We start from the raw sequence: 17599 nt of genomic DNA, 5'->3' as shown, positions 1-17599 counted from the left end.
TTAATGTCGGACGCCAAGTAGTTGTGTACTCGGTGAGTATATTTTCACCACCAATTCTTTAATGAAGGTTTTACAATGTCAGATTAAGATGTACAGATTCTGAGTAAAAAATGCGGGAAGCACGTTTATTTTGAACATTCTCCACACACGGAACACACTTCCGTGACCGTCCTTCAAATTAAGAGCGCCACCTGCCCCGTGTCTGCGTAAACAAAACAAGCGTCATAAAAATATCTTCTATATGCAGTTGGAATTTCATGATTGACTACATCTTCTTTAATGACAAGCACAGGCAAGTTTTTTTAAGATTTCATAAGAATGTGGGGACGAGTGGTTAGCGTGCAGGCCACACATCTAGGATACCTGAGTTCGATTACACCCTCAAGCATCTCTGCGGAGTTTGCATGTTCTCCCTGTGCATGCATGGGTTTTCTCCGGGTACTACCGGGTAAGATTTCCTCCCACATTCCAAAAACATGCTAGGTTAATTGGTGAATCCTAATTGTCCATAGGTATGAATGTGAGTGTGAATGGTTGTTTGTCTATATGTGCTCTGTGATTGGCTGGCGACCAGTCCAGGGTGTACTCCGCCTATCGCCCGAAGACAGCTGGGATAGGCTCCAGCACGCCCGCGACCCTCGTGAGGATAAGCGGTAGAAAATGAATGGATGAGTAGCAATGTGTGCTGAGTCATCCTATTAGAAAAGTTAGCTAGTTTCCTACCAATAAATACATGTCTTATGTTACATGTATGTCTACATGTTTACACTTTATACTTCCACTTTATACTTCCCAAAAATATTGTGATACATGTTGAGGTCCATGTCGCCCAACCCTAGCTAAAACAGTGAGTGATGTTTGCGTACTAACACCAGAAGGCATGTGTGTGCAGTTAGCCATTCGGCTTCACCTGCTCAAGTTCTTGTCGTATTTAATATGGACTGAAAGAATAAGATCTTTTATATGAAAATGCCAAATATTCAAATGAGCAGTAGAAGTGGTGTGAATCAACTAATGACACCAAACACTACAATATCTGAATTTATCAAAAAAATAATCATGTTTTTTCTGTTTTTAGAGACACAGCCCGCACCGGCCGTTTTGCGTGCATCAGGAGATGGTAACGGCTGAAAGTGATGTTTGCCCATTTCGATCTAAACTGTGCAGCATTTAATGTGAAATGCACCTACATCTCCTTCCTCTTTTCCAGGTTTGCTGCCTCCGAGGGGGCCTTTGCCATTTCCGCCAGAGCTGACCTTTCTACTGCCAGAGTCTGCTCAAGGTAAGTTATTCATCTTTTCAGGTTACTGCACCTGATAAAAATCAGTTAAAATCAGTCTAATAGTTATTGTGTGTCATTATAGAGACTGACAGTCCTGCAGCCTCCACTCTAGCTGCATCAGAGCCACCAGCTGAACATGGACCCCACAGTAAGCAACACTTATCCATAGATTGCATTATGTTTTGAGGTTTGTGCTAAAGTTGACTCATACGTGTCTTTAGTTTTCCAACCAGGCCAACCCACAGCTGCCACCAACAGGCCTTCTCCTTCTCCTTCTCCTCCACAACCTCTCCCCTACGACCAGGAGGGTGGTCAGTGGAGCTGCACCTCCCAGCAGAGACAGTGGATGAAACTGGAGCTGGAGTCCATGGGTCTGTGGCCGGGCTCCTGCCCCGTGAGCGGCCCCATGACAAACTTCTCCCTGTGGCGATTACCCCCCCAGCCCGAGCTAATGAACGGTGTGAATGATCTGCCGTCCCCCAAGTGTTTTCACCTGCATCCCTTTTTCATCTGGAAGCCGGAGAATGACTACCTAATGGGGCGGCTGAGAAGGAACTACACCCTGCCGTGCACCGGTGACTGCTCTCAGCCACGTGTTGTCTCTGCTGGAGTCGGGAGACCGCGAGTGATTGTGGGCCTCACTGGGCAGTACTACCTGTTCTCCTCCAGGCTGTGCTGTAAGAGCTGCAATAGGAGGTGGTATGCCGACAACCCGCTCTGGGTGGAAAAGCTTCCCAAGAGGTTTGCCAATCTGTTGCCAGCGTTACTGACTTACAAGAAGGCCATCTGTAAGTCAGTCCTGGATGAGCTAAGACGGACTGGAAAATCCCCCAATGACATGGCAAATCAGATCACGGAGATGTTGCATCTCAAGTATGAGCGTGCCAACCTGGCCTATCTCCTCTGTTGCCAGAATGTGATGGACGGAGAGGCAGGAACTTCCGGCCAAATGACCAACACTCACTTCTTGCAGCAGGAGAGAAAACCGGAGCCTTTTGGGGGCTACAGTGATGCAGATGGCTGGAACGGGGTCTCTGTGTCTGCCCACTACCTCACTGACTGCCTGCTGCGTGAGTTCCAGCACCAGAGGGAGACCATTCAGAAGCTGCTGCAGGGTACCTTTGGACAGGTTCTCCGCTCAGACCACAACCGCAAAGTGGCCAAGAAAGTTACTTTTTCATCCGGTGTCATGTCGTCATACGCTGTGATGAATGAGAACTGGATGATCCTGTCCTGGGTCATGTTGCAGTCTGTGACTGCAAAAACCCTGCGGCCGATGTATGAGGGTCTCTCAAACCGCTACAGCAGGGCTAGCATTGAGAAAGCCCAGTTTCAGTGGGTAAACAGGTGGGACTTCATTTTATGTACATTTTATGTTTGTTATGTGGAATTATACTCAACAAAAATAGAAACCCAATCCCATTTTAATGAGCTGAACAAAACAAGCTGAGCTGAATCAAATGTGTTTTGCGCATATATACAGTATTTGTAATATGCATTATGTGTTTTTGTTTCTCAGGGATTGCTGTGCACCCTTCAGGGTGGCAGAGTCTCTGGCTGGAGAGCATCTAAACTGGGATGCGTGGCGAACAACAGACAAGATTGTTGCTGAGGTCACGTCTGGAAACCTCTTAAATACATGTGCATCCAGAACATACTACAACCCCAGCATCACCATCAAGCTGGACTTGTTTGGCTGCATGCAACGATTCCTCTGTGAATGTGCTTCAGAACACCACCCTCTGTACAGCACCTTCGCGCAGTTCCTGTCAGCTGCCTTCTCTGTGGTGGACCGGGAAGATCTGCAGAGGCTCCGGGATGCGTATGTGTTCTGTGGCATCCATCCCGCAAATCCGACCAAGCAGCACATTCGGGAGCACTGCAGGGTGAAGATTCCTCAACCGGGGGAGCTTATTGAGAGAGTGGAGGGGGTGTTGCAGCACTTTTACTTGACCACCGACCCAAACAACTTGCCGTTGTTTAAGCCCTCCATGTTGAAGGCGTGGAGGATCCAGCGCGTTCACATCCTGCGTGGCTGCCTCAGCGATCCAGAGGTGGAGGGGGGCATACTGTACCGCCACGGAGGAGCAGTCCAGCTCAACCATGTGCCAGGTGAGCGTGCGAGAGTCCCCGTCTGGATCCCCGTCAGAGGCACATCTCAGCAGGAGGGGTTCCACTTCCACCAGGCTCAGTGGGTGACTGGCACGCAGGTCTCCCCAGAGCTGTTCCAGGCCCAGAGCATGACAGGAGTGTGCCGCTGGAACTATCAGCGTCTGCTGGACCTGAAGCAGCCAGGACTTTGTCTCCCGCCTGTTTTTGACCCTGAGCTGATGTGCACCTTGAATGCTGTGTCCAAACGTGTCTTAGGCGAAGAGAAGTACCCTGCTCTTCGTCTGGCAGAAGATGACACCGGGGAGAGGTTTGGCCTGGAGTACTGGGAGCCAGACTGTAGTCCAGTCCCTTTGGACTGGGACAAATATAAACACAAGAAAGACCTTGGCCGTACCACCAGTGCACTTTCTGCATGTATCCTGACTGATGAAGGATCAGAACCAGTCCAGTCTTCCGCCACACGTGCCACCAGGCTCTTCAACTTCTCGGTTCCCCCTCCTTGCTTTCATGCTACTACTCCAAATACTACTACTACTACTACTACTACTACAACTGCAGTTCCTGTTCCAGCCGCTAGTGCTGCCAATGCTTCAGGCTCTACCTTTCCTGTGACTGAGCCTCAGCGAAAGTTAGGTAAGAACTCAATAATTGTGCAGCCCTTTTCTCTTCATAGTTTGGTTGAACCAAATAACATCAACATATTTCATTTTTCTATTTGCCTAGACGCTACACCTGTATTGCTAATGAATCCACCACCACCTGCTCAGACCCTGACCACAGCCACCATGGAAGAGGAGCAGCAACACCAGCAACCACCGCCCCTTTCAAAGAAACCCCAAACAAAGAAATGTCTGTTCTGTGGCCAGCCCAAATCCAAGTATAAAGGTGATGGAAGCTCCATCCACCACTTCTATCAACAGGGCCCTGTCAGGTACTTCTATTGCTCCACAAAGGTTTTTGAGACATACGGAGGAGAAGGTCTGACAGGCCCCAAGATGCCCTTTAAAGACTTTGCGAAGACAGACTTCTTCATGAGAGAACTGGATGCCACGAAAAAGAGGGTGGAGGAAAAACGGCAAAAGAAGAGGAAGAGGGAGGACTCTCCAACACCTCGACGGAAGTGCAGGTTCTGCAAAATGGAACTCAGGCAGAGCCCGAACAGCCCCCACATCCACACAGGCTTTCCTGGCCTGCCAGGGAAGTACATATACTGTCCTGCCAAGGTGTTCTCCCTCTACAGAGAGCAGGGGATGGAGAAGGAGATGAGCTGGAGGGAGTTCCAGGGCTCTCCTTTTTATGAAAAGGAGAAACAACGGTGGGGAAGTCATTGAACAATATATTAGTCGCGACTGTTAGTCGGTTAATAACGTTAACGTTCAGGGTTAATAACATCAATGTTCAAAGGAGTATTTTTGAGTGGCTTTAAATGACCAAGGAAATAAATCTTGTTTACATTGATTTTGTTTATTCCATGCATTGGCATTGACATAATCCTTATTTGATGTTTGTGGCGATATGGTGATGACATTAAGAAAAAATGATTATGGAAAAGATTTCTCCTGTTTAGGATCGATCATCAATGCCTTTCACTCCGGAGGCGCAGTGGAAGAAGTTCACAGCATCGCTCCCTTTCATTACTATAGTACGATAAACTTTTGTGAAAACCAACATGGACAGAACCCAAAAATGCCTCACCATAGCAAATAACGCAAATCCAGACAACTCAAAAATCTGAAAAAAAGAAATTTGTGGTTTGACGTGCAGAAAAAAAAAGTTAACTTAATGTTAATGTAGACTTCCCGTACATTCTGGTGAAACCAAATTCATGTTTCTCACCTTTATAAAAGTGAGAAATACTTTCTTTTGGCCCATGGCGGGTTATTTTACTCAAAACATGCACCACCAATGAGTGAGCAATGTGTAAGGTGCTTTGCTCGGCCACTTAATTTCATGCAATGATACAGTACTAGGTAGACAGATTAGTTCAGGGCAATGCTGTGCAAAAATGTTCAATGAAGAGGTTTGACTTCCTGGTAGATGTCAGCAACTGGACCCCATCACAGCAATAAGAATGACAGCCCAACAACTACATTAAGCGTTAAAAACATTTTCTTTTATTTTACACATTTACAAGTAAATGAATAAATACCTCCAATCACAGCAGCACCTTTCCATGGTTTCTTTGTGGTTGTTCAGTAACAGGTAGAATCTTCATTCCAAAAGAGATCAACTCACTTATTGGTCCACTTTATGAAATCTTGTTGGATTTGGCACTTTTGAACGCGACATTGGGTCAGCCAGACGGAGAACTTTATCACACTACAGCATCAAGGTACACACAAAAGTGTCGACAGTGTAACAAATCCTAGGTTAAGACCTGCTAAAGGTCTTGTCATTAAAACATTATGTCCCATTATGGAAATGACAAATCCAGTGGTTAGAGAATCTAAAAAGCGGTTTGTTGTGTTGTGTGCATATATAAGCTCTCCAGAAATTATCACCATTTCTTGCTCTCTCCATTCCCAGGTGGCCCTTGGGGGACGCTATGTACGAATCTTCCTCTTGTCTTCAAAAAGCGAGCGCACCAAGTAGACCTGGACGCCTGACACCAGCATCATCACGACCAGGTTGACCACCGACCAGAAGTTGACTCTGTAGTAGTTGCTCTCCTGGAGGTTCCTGTCGCGGGCCTCGAAGGCGCGCAGCACCGTCTGGATCTGCACACTCTTGCCCAGGCGTGCCTTCACATTGTTGATGGTGTACTGGAAAGGGACGAGCCAAATATGATGACATGGATGAAAGGTAAAAACCCAACATACTCCCTTTATGGTGATACCTCGACAAGATATTTTTCTTGGCTTATGTTGCACGATGCAAACTTTACATCATTTTCACAAATGGCATAAAAGATCCGCACATCACCCCTGCATAGTAGGACACTACACTCACACAGGGATCTTTGGAGGCTGCAATAGTACGAGCTACGGGTGATCGGTTTTTGAGATCAGCAACAACAGCACACTTGAGTTCGGGATGTTGTTGTAAACAAAAGTCATCTGGAAGATACATTTCCCGCTCTTTCCTGTCTATCAAAGCAACGCCTGCCTGCCCTTCGACACACAATTCCAGGGGTGGAGTTCTTCAGCTTGGGTGTTGCAAGCTGGAACAATTGTGTTGGCCTCTTTTGAGTTAATAGGCGAGAGTTCATAGCACTTTATGCATCGCAAGCTTGGGTCACTTTGCCCCCTAATGAGGCAAACAGTGGCTGGACAAAGTCTATGACATACACACTGCTTGTATGGGGTGTTTGTACATATTTTGCTCACTTGCCGACTCACCATGATGTCCTCCAGCTTCATGTCCAACATGTCCGTCCCGTGCACATACTCCTTCCAGTCGTCAGGCTCCTCGTCACCGTCCATGTTGTCCAGGATGAGCTCGAAGAAGATGAGCTTCTCGGAGACGGTGCTAAACATGTTATCGAAACAGAACATGTAGTCCCCCTCCTCGGTCTCAATGCTGGAAGAGACATGGAGTTTTACAGGTGATGTTTTGGTGCCATCCATGTTTGCATGATTCACTTACGTGTGCATCCCATCTGACTTATGCTGGTCGCTGTATAGTATCTGCCCAGAGGGAGAAGAGATGTAGAAATCGATGTCGAGGCCTGCACCGTCCAATACCTGTGAATTCAGGAAATTGAATGGAAAACATGTGAAAGTTAAGATGTGAACCACTTTTGTTGCATTCATATTGACATCTAAGCATAACCAACTCGCTTCACAAATGTTTCTCTTAGCCTAACTTGAATTAACTCTGCTTCATTTTAAATTCCCAAGCACTATTTGCAGTGTTGCATACCTGATATTCTATTTCCAGTGAGGCGTCTTTCTTCATAGTCTGGTAGAAACATTCCTTGCGACCAGCGGGCAGAGTGAACGTGAAGTCGCTGTCCAGAGACTGGGAGAAGGCGGCCAGCGCCAAAAACCTCTCGCAAACTATAACAAACAATACGGTAATGACACAAAAAAATGTCCGGGCGACGTCCATAGTCGCCTCCGTGACTATTAAATGACACAACAACAAAAAAGAGCGTTACAGTTCCCGGCCACCGTGGTGACGAGTAAGCTAGTAGTGATGGTTGCCCAAAAACTTCACTCCAGTTGAACACACGGCAAAGCTCAGGACCCCGCCTGATTTAAAATGTCGTTTAAATGTACGTAATTATTTTTCAAATACAACTACTGTCAAAAATCTTGATTTCGATTAAAATAATTTCATATACAGCATTTTTTAAAATAACATATTTGACATTTCAAATATTAATGACGCCTGTTTTAAAACGCCAAATAATTTCACATTTAACACCGTCCTCGTGTAAGATCGATACTTGGTCCTTGTAGCACCACAATATGTATTTGGATGTTATGTATTTTAATTGTTTTCATTTGTTTTTAATTTCGTTACAATAGATAACATTTCTCGACGCAAATACAACTATATAAAAAGTAGCTGAAATGAAAAGTAGCTGACTAACTAATGCTAACTCCTTTGCATATTTTTAAATACCTTAACAGTACAGGTAACGTTTTGGACAAAGTGCATTTAGAGAAATTTGTTTTTTTTTTACCAGTACGAGTGGTACAAAATAATTATTTAGTAATACTGAAACGATTATTTTAATACACCAAATATTTTGTAAATCTTATCACGTGTTTCCGTAAAAAAGTAATTTTGACATTTAATAACCATCAGGCAATGTTCCGGGCACATCTTTGCGAGCATTGTGGGAAATGTGGTTTTTCAACTGTACCGGGGAGAAGCAGTATCAACGCGCACTCTAATTCACAGGTTTATTGTCTGAAATGGAATAACGCTCCAATAAAGGAGCATAAATAAATGTTGATGGTTAAAGTAAGTCTATTACAAATACGTTTTGTTTGGATATAATGAAAACAACGTTTACAATTGAAAATAAATTATAAACTTTAGTAATTGCCCACCCATAAATATTACAACCATATGGTCAGGGAAAATATCGCTAATGGGTTAAAATGAACAAACACTGTAATCTGCTCAACTAAGTAGACACTGAAGACGCTACTAAAACCTCATAAATTGTAACCAAAAAATGTACTTTTGTATTTTTTAAAAGGATTTCTTTCATATTACTGGTTGTAAATTTTCTTGTGACTTATTGTTATTGACTATCCAATCCAATCTAGAAATCTACAATGTTTATTCTTGTACATACAGAAAACAATTAAAAAAATATATATATATATATAAAGATGAATAAAGGAGATAAATGAACATTTAAAGTTATAATTACTTTTATTGAAGACATAATTGTTAGCAAAGACACAATGTGGCAACAAGATCTGCACAGACAACCCCTTCATGTTTTGCCATGAGTTATTTCTTGGACTCAATAGTGTTTCTCACCTCAATAATCCAAGATGGAGCCAAATAAAGTTGCAAATGTCAGCATTTGATAAAGGAGGTGATGAAATAACTCATGACAAAACATGAAGGTGGTGTCTGTGTTGATCTTTCTTCCACATGCAGCCAGTCTTTGAGAGCAGTCACATCTTCAGCGAAGGTAAAAGCAACCTTAAATGTTCATCTCTCCCTTTAATTTGTCATTTATATGTATTCATAATAGCGCTATGTATGTAAAACTAGAGTTGTAAATCTTAAAAATGTGTATTGTGTTAACATTTTTGAGACTTAACATAACTAAGCATAACTGTGTTAGGTAACAAGGAACTACAGAGTCAACTGCTGATGGCATCATCGACTGTCAACAGAGCTGACCTAAGGTTCCTGTTTCATTCTATAAGCCAGTTAATTGGCTGCCAACAAGGATGCTTTGTGACATACAGTGCATTAACACGACAAGATATTGACTTTGATGGTAAGTGGATGGTAACTTAAATTTTCATCGTTAACAAAAAAAACATACTAACTATACCCCGACCGAGGTTCCATATTCATGTTTACACCTGTAGAGTTCCTAAGTAGTGTAGTGCTGTCCCAAACTCATGACTGCGCACTTACCAAAAATGACCAACGCTATTGCTCTTGTTCTTCTCTCTTTTTATTATTTTTTAATTACTGTATTATTAAATGGTGAATCACAACCACTCAATTGCCTTCTGCGACAGTAGCCAGTGATGGGGTGGTTCGGCTCCATTGCAGAACCACTCGTTTTGAGTGCAACATCCGGGTACTGGGGGTGCATTGCATTTTGCTATACTTCTCAACTAGAGCTCACTTACGCAGTCAAATTTATCTAAAGTGCGCGAAACTGTTGAAAATAAAAAAAGGCAAGGTACTGTATTGCACACAATACGTTCAAACGTACGAACGTGCAACCCACATTCAAATGTCTCTGTTACAACATGAAGTTGTTATCAAGGGAGAAAAGATGACGCGTCCTACAGTGTTCAACTCAATCCAGTGGGCGGTGCTGTTGAACACAGTTGTTGCTTGGTCCACTCTGATTGGCTAGCGAATCAGCTGTTTCTCATTTGATTGGCCGCTTTGCCAGCAGGAGGGGTTGAATTGGCCATAGAGCCAGCAGCTAGCAGTCAATAGCAGTCTTCTTGATAGCTAAAAGGGAACGGGTCTGTTTAATTTTAATTAGCACACATTAAAGGCTAGACCCCAGCTACAGTCCTTCATCTATACTTGAGGAAAGGTTTATTTTATTTCTGTTGTTTTCGTTAAGCCTTAAAAAGAAGCCACCAAAGAGCGAGGATGTTGGTCCCCGCGGGAAGATAATGAAGAGGCTGCGTGTTCTGTTGGTGTGCCTCATTGTAGCTCTCCTGTGCTGGTAAGAGTCATCACACATTTCCTTCTTTCCTTGACACGTTCTAACTTCATGACACATCGTAGGTTAACATGTCACTTAGAACCATTTAAAACGTCACCGTCAACGCCGCCTGGCTTTGTCTTGTTCACTTGGGTCCATTTGGCATCAACGTAGTACTTAGTAGACCGATAACGCTATGGGCGACTTACACAGTGACGTTAAAGTCAAATAAAACAATACTTCATTTAAAGTCACATACTGTACAGTATGATATTTTCCATAGTAGGTTAGCTTGGCAACTGTCGTTTGATACCAGCCAAGCCAGCAAATGTCACCTGTATGGTGGCCGATAGTGAACATTTTTCATCAACACATATAAAGTAAATAAAATGCATGGCATGGGGAAAGCCAAGTGTTGGTATATGCGGTCAATTTGTTTAACTACTACTACTTGCACTACAGTATTGATAAAAATTGTTTCCATATGTGCACTATATCGTGGTCCAGTGGCATCCATGATTTGAAATTTCTTTTTAATATGTGAAATTATGGTATAAAATTAAGCCTACTTCTGACTAATTGGCAAGTTGAGTTGACAAATGCTACAGTTTGATCTTGGAAAATTTTGGCGGTATGCTTAGAGGCGCTTAGGTCTTGCTTGTTCAGTAAAATCGAAAGAATCATGATCATTTAGAAATGAAGATCGCATGTTGAGGTGAACTGTTTTTTTCACAGCGCCATAAGTGAACCAGCAGATGGGAATTATTGGAAATTATTCAATTTTTATTCCACTTTTGAGAGAGATAATTTCATGACACTTTAATTCTATACTACATAAACACATTGCACATTGATTGTCAATACATCACTGTGTGAAATGGAAAATATGATGAAATTGACATGGGTAAATCCCTGAATCCAATGTATTAGTGGCATTTCCAGGAAGGTTTGTGTATTTCCGCTTTTGTAATTGATGCTTGACTAATAATAATAATATTAGTTGTTTCCTCGTTGCATGATGAGTGTTGCTTTACACTTTTGAGACAGATGGTTAGTTTGCTTATTGATGAATTCCTCGTTTACGTCAGGGGGTTTCACCCTCAGACCCGCAGATTAGATAATTCTTGAAGTAACAAGATAAGACTCCTAAGATTTAACTGTAAAACAGGCAAAGCAGCACAGGGTGACATTTTTTTACCTCTCTCCTTAAGACGTATTTTAAAGTGTAGTGTTAATACTCTCACCTAAATGGTTAAATCAATAACCAAGCGGCTGCCAGTGTTTGCAAACGAGGACAGAGCGATACAAGCCTGCATGTTTGTTTCATTTCTGCTTGCAGTTTTCCACTTTGACGCAAACAAGCTCATGAGCATGAAGTGACACATAGACACTTCATTAGCAATGCAAAACTCATTTTTGCCTCCTCTGTGGCAACTCTCACACATCCCAGAGGACTGAACGTTTATTCTAAGTGCCTCTTGGGATGGATATGTGTTTGATTATTTTGCTTCATTTGCTTTTTATCATTGCAAGAATGCTGTGCTATTGTTTAGTATGCAAGCTCAGGCTTGGGTTTGCGGCATCATTGGAAAACATTGTAAAAGTGTTAAAATAAGTTGTATCGGCGTGTCACATGATTCCAGCCGTGTGTCACAGGTTTATTAGCTTACAATAATTATGTAACACTATTGTCACTGGTGAGATGCAGCTAATAGACCAGCTTGGGGTTTAACGTCATGTTCCGTGAGATTGGAGACACCTGGTAATCCGCAGCATCATGACTAAGCAAGGACGTTTTAGCACAAGAAAGGGGGCCTTTTTTTTGATGCCCCAACATACACAAAGGTAATCCATCGGATTGTCCTGATACGTTTTCACGTCTGATTTGATACCAATATGTTGCTTTGAATATCGTCCGATACAGATACACTTATCCCCGCTACATCATGGTTCACACATCGCTCCTTCAAGCACATTTCCAAACCTGTGTGTGATGCAGCTCATAAACTGCGAGGATTGCATTTTGGAATGTTTATTAGCATGTGTTATTTTCCCCCTTCGCGATGAAGTGATGGAAGCAAGCTCGTTAAAAGAACTATGCCTTCAGTCAACGTCGTAAAATCGCTCCCAACTACACGGGGAAGCCGTTACATAAGTAGCAGTGTCACTGACAGCACTTGCGTCCCTCGCTGCCAGCCTTTATATTTGACACCAAAAAGTGAAGGCAGCTAAACGGAAGAAGAGGCTCTCCGAGTGCTATCTGCTTTCAACTGTGAATGGGGGTGGAGCAGCACCAGGAGGCTATAATAATAACTGCAATAACAATGAAGACAGTGTTTTTTTGTTGTTTTTTTGGCTTGGTGTAGGAATTCTGAATCATTGAAATGATAGGTGGCATGCCCTTCAGCAACTGAGGGAACTTTTGAGTTATAGATTTTTTGTATGAAAAACCCTATTAGGTGTCTTTTAATCTTTATTGTTCTCTGAAGGATGTTGATACAGGCTTGTGTTTTTTGAAGATAACTGGCACACATACACTCACATATGCACAACTTGCAGCCAAATAGTGCTTTCCATTTTGGCCCATTAGCTTCAGGAAGCAGCGCATTAATAATCAGTTCCCCACAAATGGCAGAATCCTAAGCAATCAGGCAAATTAGTTTGAATGAAAGTGATTCCTATTGGTGGTGATAAATCAAATTGCAGAAATTGCATTGGAATTACTGTAGCTGCATCAGGTCGTTCTTGTAGGTTGCAAGCAAGACCAGAATGATCCAGTTCTGTGTGTTGTGGAGGCTGAGCCGGACTGGCAGTTGATTGTTCCTGCCCACTGGCCATGGAGACTGCTGAGCAAACGGAGCTCTGTCGACTGTCTCTGTATTCCTCCTGCCTCCTGCTGCACAGCAAATCGAGCTCAAGAGTGCTTACGTTTCTTTACATAGCTGACTCTTCAAATTCATAAATATTGTTTAGTGCTCCCCGGGTGTCAACAAGTTGTCCAACGTTGTTGTGTTTGCTTATTGGCTTGTAAACAAACAAAGCAGCTTGCTGAGCAATTTAATTACGTCAATCTTCTTTACTTCATTTGTATTTGCTGGCAGCCATATTTGGCAGGATCTGGCATGGTTGAAGTTTTTGCTGGATTAGGTAGCCCGAAAATGTTGAAGACAGCCCATGTTTACAGAGAGAATTGATAAAGTGGATGATGAGAGTGGCGGTTGTTTAATCCTGGGTTCCAGATGAACTTTTTTTTTTTTTACTATGCAAAGTTCACATTTCCTCTCATTTTCACTATATTTCTGATAAAAGCTGACAACTGCCTTCTCTAACCACCCTGTTTCTGTCCCAGGCCTCTGGAAGGTCTCTTTGGTGGCATCATGTACATTATAACCCCAATACCGCCCCTTTTTAACACACAAGCCAATCAGGGGCTCTTGATTACATCGACCTCCCTTCTTCTTCTTTGGTGTTGGTCTCCTTTCTTCTTCTTTTAGAGTTAATGTTGGTTGGCAAATCAGCTCATTTGCCCATTACTGTCAACTACTGGGCTGAAATGTGGAGCAGGAGTTTGTCAGCAACAAAAATATTCATTCATTCATTCATTTTCTACCGCTTATCCTCACGAGGGTCACGGGGGGTGCTGGAGCCTATCCCAACTGTCTTCGGGCGAGCGGCGGTGTACACCTTCAACTGGTCGCCAGCCAATCACAGAGCACATATAGACAAACAACCATTCACACTCTCATGCAAACTCCACACACAGATGCCCAAGCAGGGAAGACATAGTCACCAATGCAATTCCAAGGTTCCATTATTTTATTTTATTTTTTTTTAGTTCCGCCTATTTTGCAGGATTTGTGTTGTCTGTGAAAGAGCCTAAAGTCAGTGGTTTCTCCACTTCAAGTCTGTAGAAAATATTCTTTTTCTCATCTCCACCCTACTGGCTCGTTGCTGTTTACCTTTTGCTACAAGCACTTTCTTACTTCGTCCTGAGTCTTTCCACACCCCCAGCTGAGGGGTCATTATCACAAAGAGGACTTGTCCATACTACTACATGGGAACATTGTGTTCCAAAGCTAGCTCGAATTTGATGGGAGCTTGCTGGTCAAGACGTATAGGACTGGCATCACACACTAAAGTTCCTGTTATCTTATTTCCCAAACTAGAACAAATAGGGTTGTAATGGCAGAATCTCCTATAAAATCAGCGTGATGTATCAGATCGGTTTACATGGGAACATACACTGTACAGTTTTACTACGCTACAGTACATCATGCAGTACACATTGTACAGGCGTGAATGTTTAATGAGGTTTTTTTTAGGGGGGAGGGTTACCCCTGGGGGTGTTACCCCCTGCTGTACCTAAGAAAGCGCACAGGCATTATCGTGTCCACACCCACCCCGCTGGCAAAGTGGCTTTTCCTATCAAGTTGCATTAAACCACATGACTGCCTCCTTGATTCCCTATTCCGATGTGTTGATCCCAATGGTCCTGATGCCACTGTGGCAAGCCTCTGTTTGATCCCTGTGAGACTGAGAGGACCAGAGACCACATGACTGATGGTCTTTGTTGGTCAGTCGAGTTGGAGACTGTTTGTTTTTGGCACTTCTAATATCGCAGAAATTATTCAAACACTCTAATGGCATTGAAAAAAAACCCACTTCTATTCCTGAACCGCTGTGCACAAAACTGTGAAAATGTGTCAAAACACACTAGTCTGTGTTATATTTTTCTGACAAATACACCACACGGTGGCACTGTTATTAAACCCCAAATATTAACCCAAATATTAAATCAGTTTGATTTGATATGCAATTTCTCCCAAAGCTCAATGCACTCTACAAATAACCACTTTAGAGTGTTAAAGGGGACCCATTATGCTTTTTCCAGTTTCTGACCTATAAATGTAGTTAGAATGTTGTATTCTTGTGTTACATGATGCCAGAGTTTCAGATAGAGGTTTCCACATTTGGAAGTGGGCACTGAAAGAAGTTTAGGATGTCTCAAAACGCTTGGTTTCAGAGGGCTTTGGAAAACTGTTCCTTTGTGATGTCACAGAGGGGCTTCTTTAGGGGCGTGGCTGTAGGCCATTCTGTACACTATGTACACTCTCTGCACTCCCCCAAGTTATACTTCTGTGTTTACTTTTCTAGTAATGGTTTTTAAATGGGTTTCTTTGAGCGTAAGGGAAGATATGTTTGTTTACCAAAAAACAATACATTTTAAAAAGATAAATCACAGTTTATTATCAACTCATATAAAGTTTATCACCTTGTATAAAGATAGCGGCACAAACCGGAAGTCCTTCTAAGCACTCAGCAGAGTGGGCGTGCCTGGAGGCGGGCCGTGGGGGCTCCTTTTGTTATCTGACCTATTTAGTCTGTTATTAACCCTGAATCCTATTTGTTTGTTTCTTTCCGAGTCCTATATTGCAGAAATTCATTTTTCACAGTTGTTTGGAACCAATTAACCGTTCTTTAAAAAAGGATAAATGTAGGGCAGCCTGTCTACCAGTATATTATTTATCCAGTCTTAGTCATCCATTATCATGCTTATTAAATGTGAGCACTGTCCATGATATTTTACGTGTTAAAGTAATATTTTCTGAAATGTTTTTGGTAGAATTTAAACTGCTGTGGAAATAATACAAAAAAGGACTTGTTGGCACATAGGGGTGTGTTTGTGTGTTCTTCCATGCCCCGGTAGAAAGACTCCTGTGTTTTTTTTTTTTTTTTTTTGCAAGTGAGTTCAGTGCGTCACAGTACTGGCATGGTCATGTTAGGATCCTTGTAAATGAGGAGGCCCGACAGGTTTAGCTACTGTGGTATTCAGTGTTTCCCACCTCAGGGAGTGGGTGGGGAGGGGAGAGGGGCATGGTAGATTACATCATAGGCTAATTTGCAAAATTGGCCATGATTCAATACTTTCAATGCTCTGGTGAAACATCGAAAAATATGCAACATTATAGTTTTTTCAAACCTTAAAGAACACAACATGAAGTTCTCGAATTACAGGTGTAGGCAGTGGTAGACTTGTCTACCTCTGGCTTATTCAACAGTCCTGGGATCAGTGGAAGTGTGCGCTGATTTAAAAAAATAGTGTACATATCATTGTACATCTCTATATTGTAGCATCAAGGGGCGTTACCACTGCTATAATGTACTTACTGCCTTGTAGTACAGTTAAAGGTGCAAGTTTGTTGTTAGAACGTAGTTGTTGTTACCCACACAGATTGGTATTTAATTGTTGAGTGCCTGTACATGTTGTGCTATTTATTATTTTGTGTTACATAGCAACATAGAAACGAATGCTACATTAACCTTTCCTAAACTCAAAACAAAAACGGGAACAACAGTAGCGGCAGCTCCAATATACCTTTTGCTAATGGTCTGACCCATTGCCGGTAAGTGTGTGGTGAAGCTAGTTGCTAGGCGGCTATTACATGCATTCTTAGCTGCATCCAACATAGTTTTGTCCTAACCAAATAGGGTTGTGTTGCATGAGTTAGTCTGGTTAAAGCATTTTTTAATTTAAAAAATGTTACTGTTGTGCTGATATTATATCAAAGGTTTGTGTCATTATGCCTGAAATGCATCTGGCGTATGAGAAAATTGTTGTGCGAGACGACTTGTGAGGCAGACTTTTCTTGCGTATGGTGCTCATAAACATACTCCAGCGACAACAAAACCAACTTTGGGACCCCGTCAATGGGCCTCTGGAGCAGACCCATCCAAATATATATTTCGCTCATTTGGAGTTTTGATGATGATTCCACCCTCAAGCATCTCTGTGTGGAGTTTGCATGTTCTCCCCGTGCATGTGTGGGTTTTCTTTGGGTACTCCGGTTTCCTCCCACATTCCAAAAACACGCTAGGTTAATTGGCGACTCCAAATTGTCCATAGGTATGAATGTGAGAGTGAATGGTTGTTTGTCTATATGTGCCCTGTGATTGGCTGGCGACCAGTCCAGGGTGTACCCCACCTCTCGCCCGAAGACAGCTGAGACCAGCACCCCCGCGACCCTCATGAGGATAAGCAGTAGAAAATGAATGAATGATAATGAGGATAATGCAGTACTACATGTCCCCCGCAAAGTCCAAACTATTTTGTTAATATTCAGACTCATTATCTCCCATGTCCTGTGGTTGAGGGCTTTGTTGTCTTGGAAGACATCCATCCCATCAGATGTTTCCGGCAATTTGTTGCAAGTATGCTTCCCCCGGTTCCTCCTCTGTGTCCTGCCTTCCCTTCCCTGAGGATGCACTCGTGGAGTGGTGGCTAATAGAGGGATGACCTGACTGTAGAGCAAACTGCTGTTTCACAGTAGGGAAAAATATTTGAATTTGTGTGCAAACTCTCAGACCCACATTCTCTTGTTTCTCTGGCA

At 42.8% G+C, this 17599-nt stretch overlaps 3 protein-coding genes across 6 annotated transcripts in view; 2 read left to right on the top strand and 1 right to left on the bottom strand.

Moving 5' to 3' along the window:
- The first annotated feature begins 1018 nt into the window (after positions 1-1018).
- LOC131129465 (uncharacterized) lies at positions 1019-4743 on the top strand. Its single transcript, XM_078790113.1, has 5 exons — positions 1019-1120; positions 1211-1282; positions 1365-2629; positions 2802-4027; positions 4118-4743. The coding sequence occupies exons 3-5, from the start codon at positions 1629-1631 to the stop codon at positions 4723-4725; spliced, it is 2835 nt and encodes a 944-aa protein (XP_078646239.1). The 5' UTR covers positions 1019-1120; positions 1211-1282; positions 1365-1628; the 3' UTR covers positions 4726-4743.
- A 742-nt stretch (positions 4744-5485) lies between these two features.
- Positions 5486-7590, bottom strand: tmed5 (transmembrane p24 trafficking protein 5). Its single transcript, XM_058073074.2, has 4 exons — positions 7256-7590; positions 6980-7077; positions 6733-6913; positions 5486-6156 (listed from the first exon to the last, which is right to left on the bottom strand). Exons 1-4 carry the CDS (start codon positions 7442-7444, stop codon positions 5938-5940), a joined length of 687 nt encoding a protein of 228 aa, XP_057929057.2. The 5' UTR covers positions 7445-7590; the 3' UTR covers positions 5486-5937.
- A 2374-nt stretch (positions 7591-9964) lies between these two features.
- suco (SUN domain containing ossification factor) overlaps positions 9965-17599 on the top strand; it is a 36507-nt gene continuing 28872 nt past the window's right edge. For 3 of the 4 annotated variants that reach the window (XM_058072736.2, XM_058072735.2, XM_058072734.2), the window contains exon 1: positions 9965-10232. In XM_058072736.2, coding sequence (XP_057928719.2) covers positions 10180-10232 — 53 coding nt within the window. In that variant the 5' untranslated portion in view covers positions 9965-10179. The remainder of the gene's footprint in view (positions 10233-17599) is intronic. The other variant, XM_058072737.2, reaches the window with a different exon arrangement.

This window comes from Doryrhamphus excisus, linkage group LG4, assembly GCF_037039965.1.
Source record: "Doryrhamphus excisus strain RoL-2023G ecotype Guam linkage group LG4, RoL_Dexc_Guam_v1.1, whole genome shotgun sequence".
NCBI classification, from domain to species: domain Eukaryota; kingdom Metazoa; phylum Chordata; class Actinopteri; order Syngnathiformes; family Syngnathidae; genus Doryrhamphus; species Doryrhamphus excisus.
The sequence above is the reverse complement of the archived record's forward strand: the minus strand, read 5'-3'. Positions and strand labels throughout refer to the sequence as shown.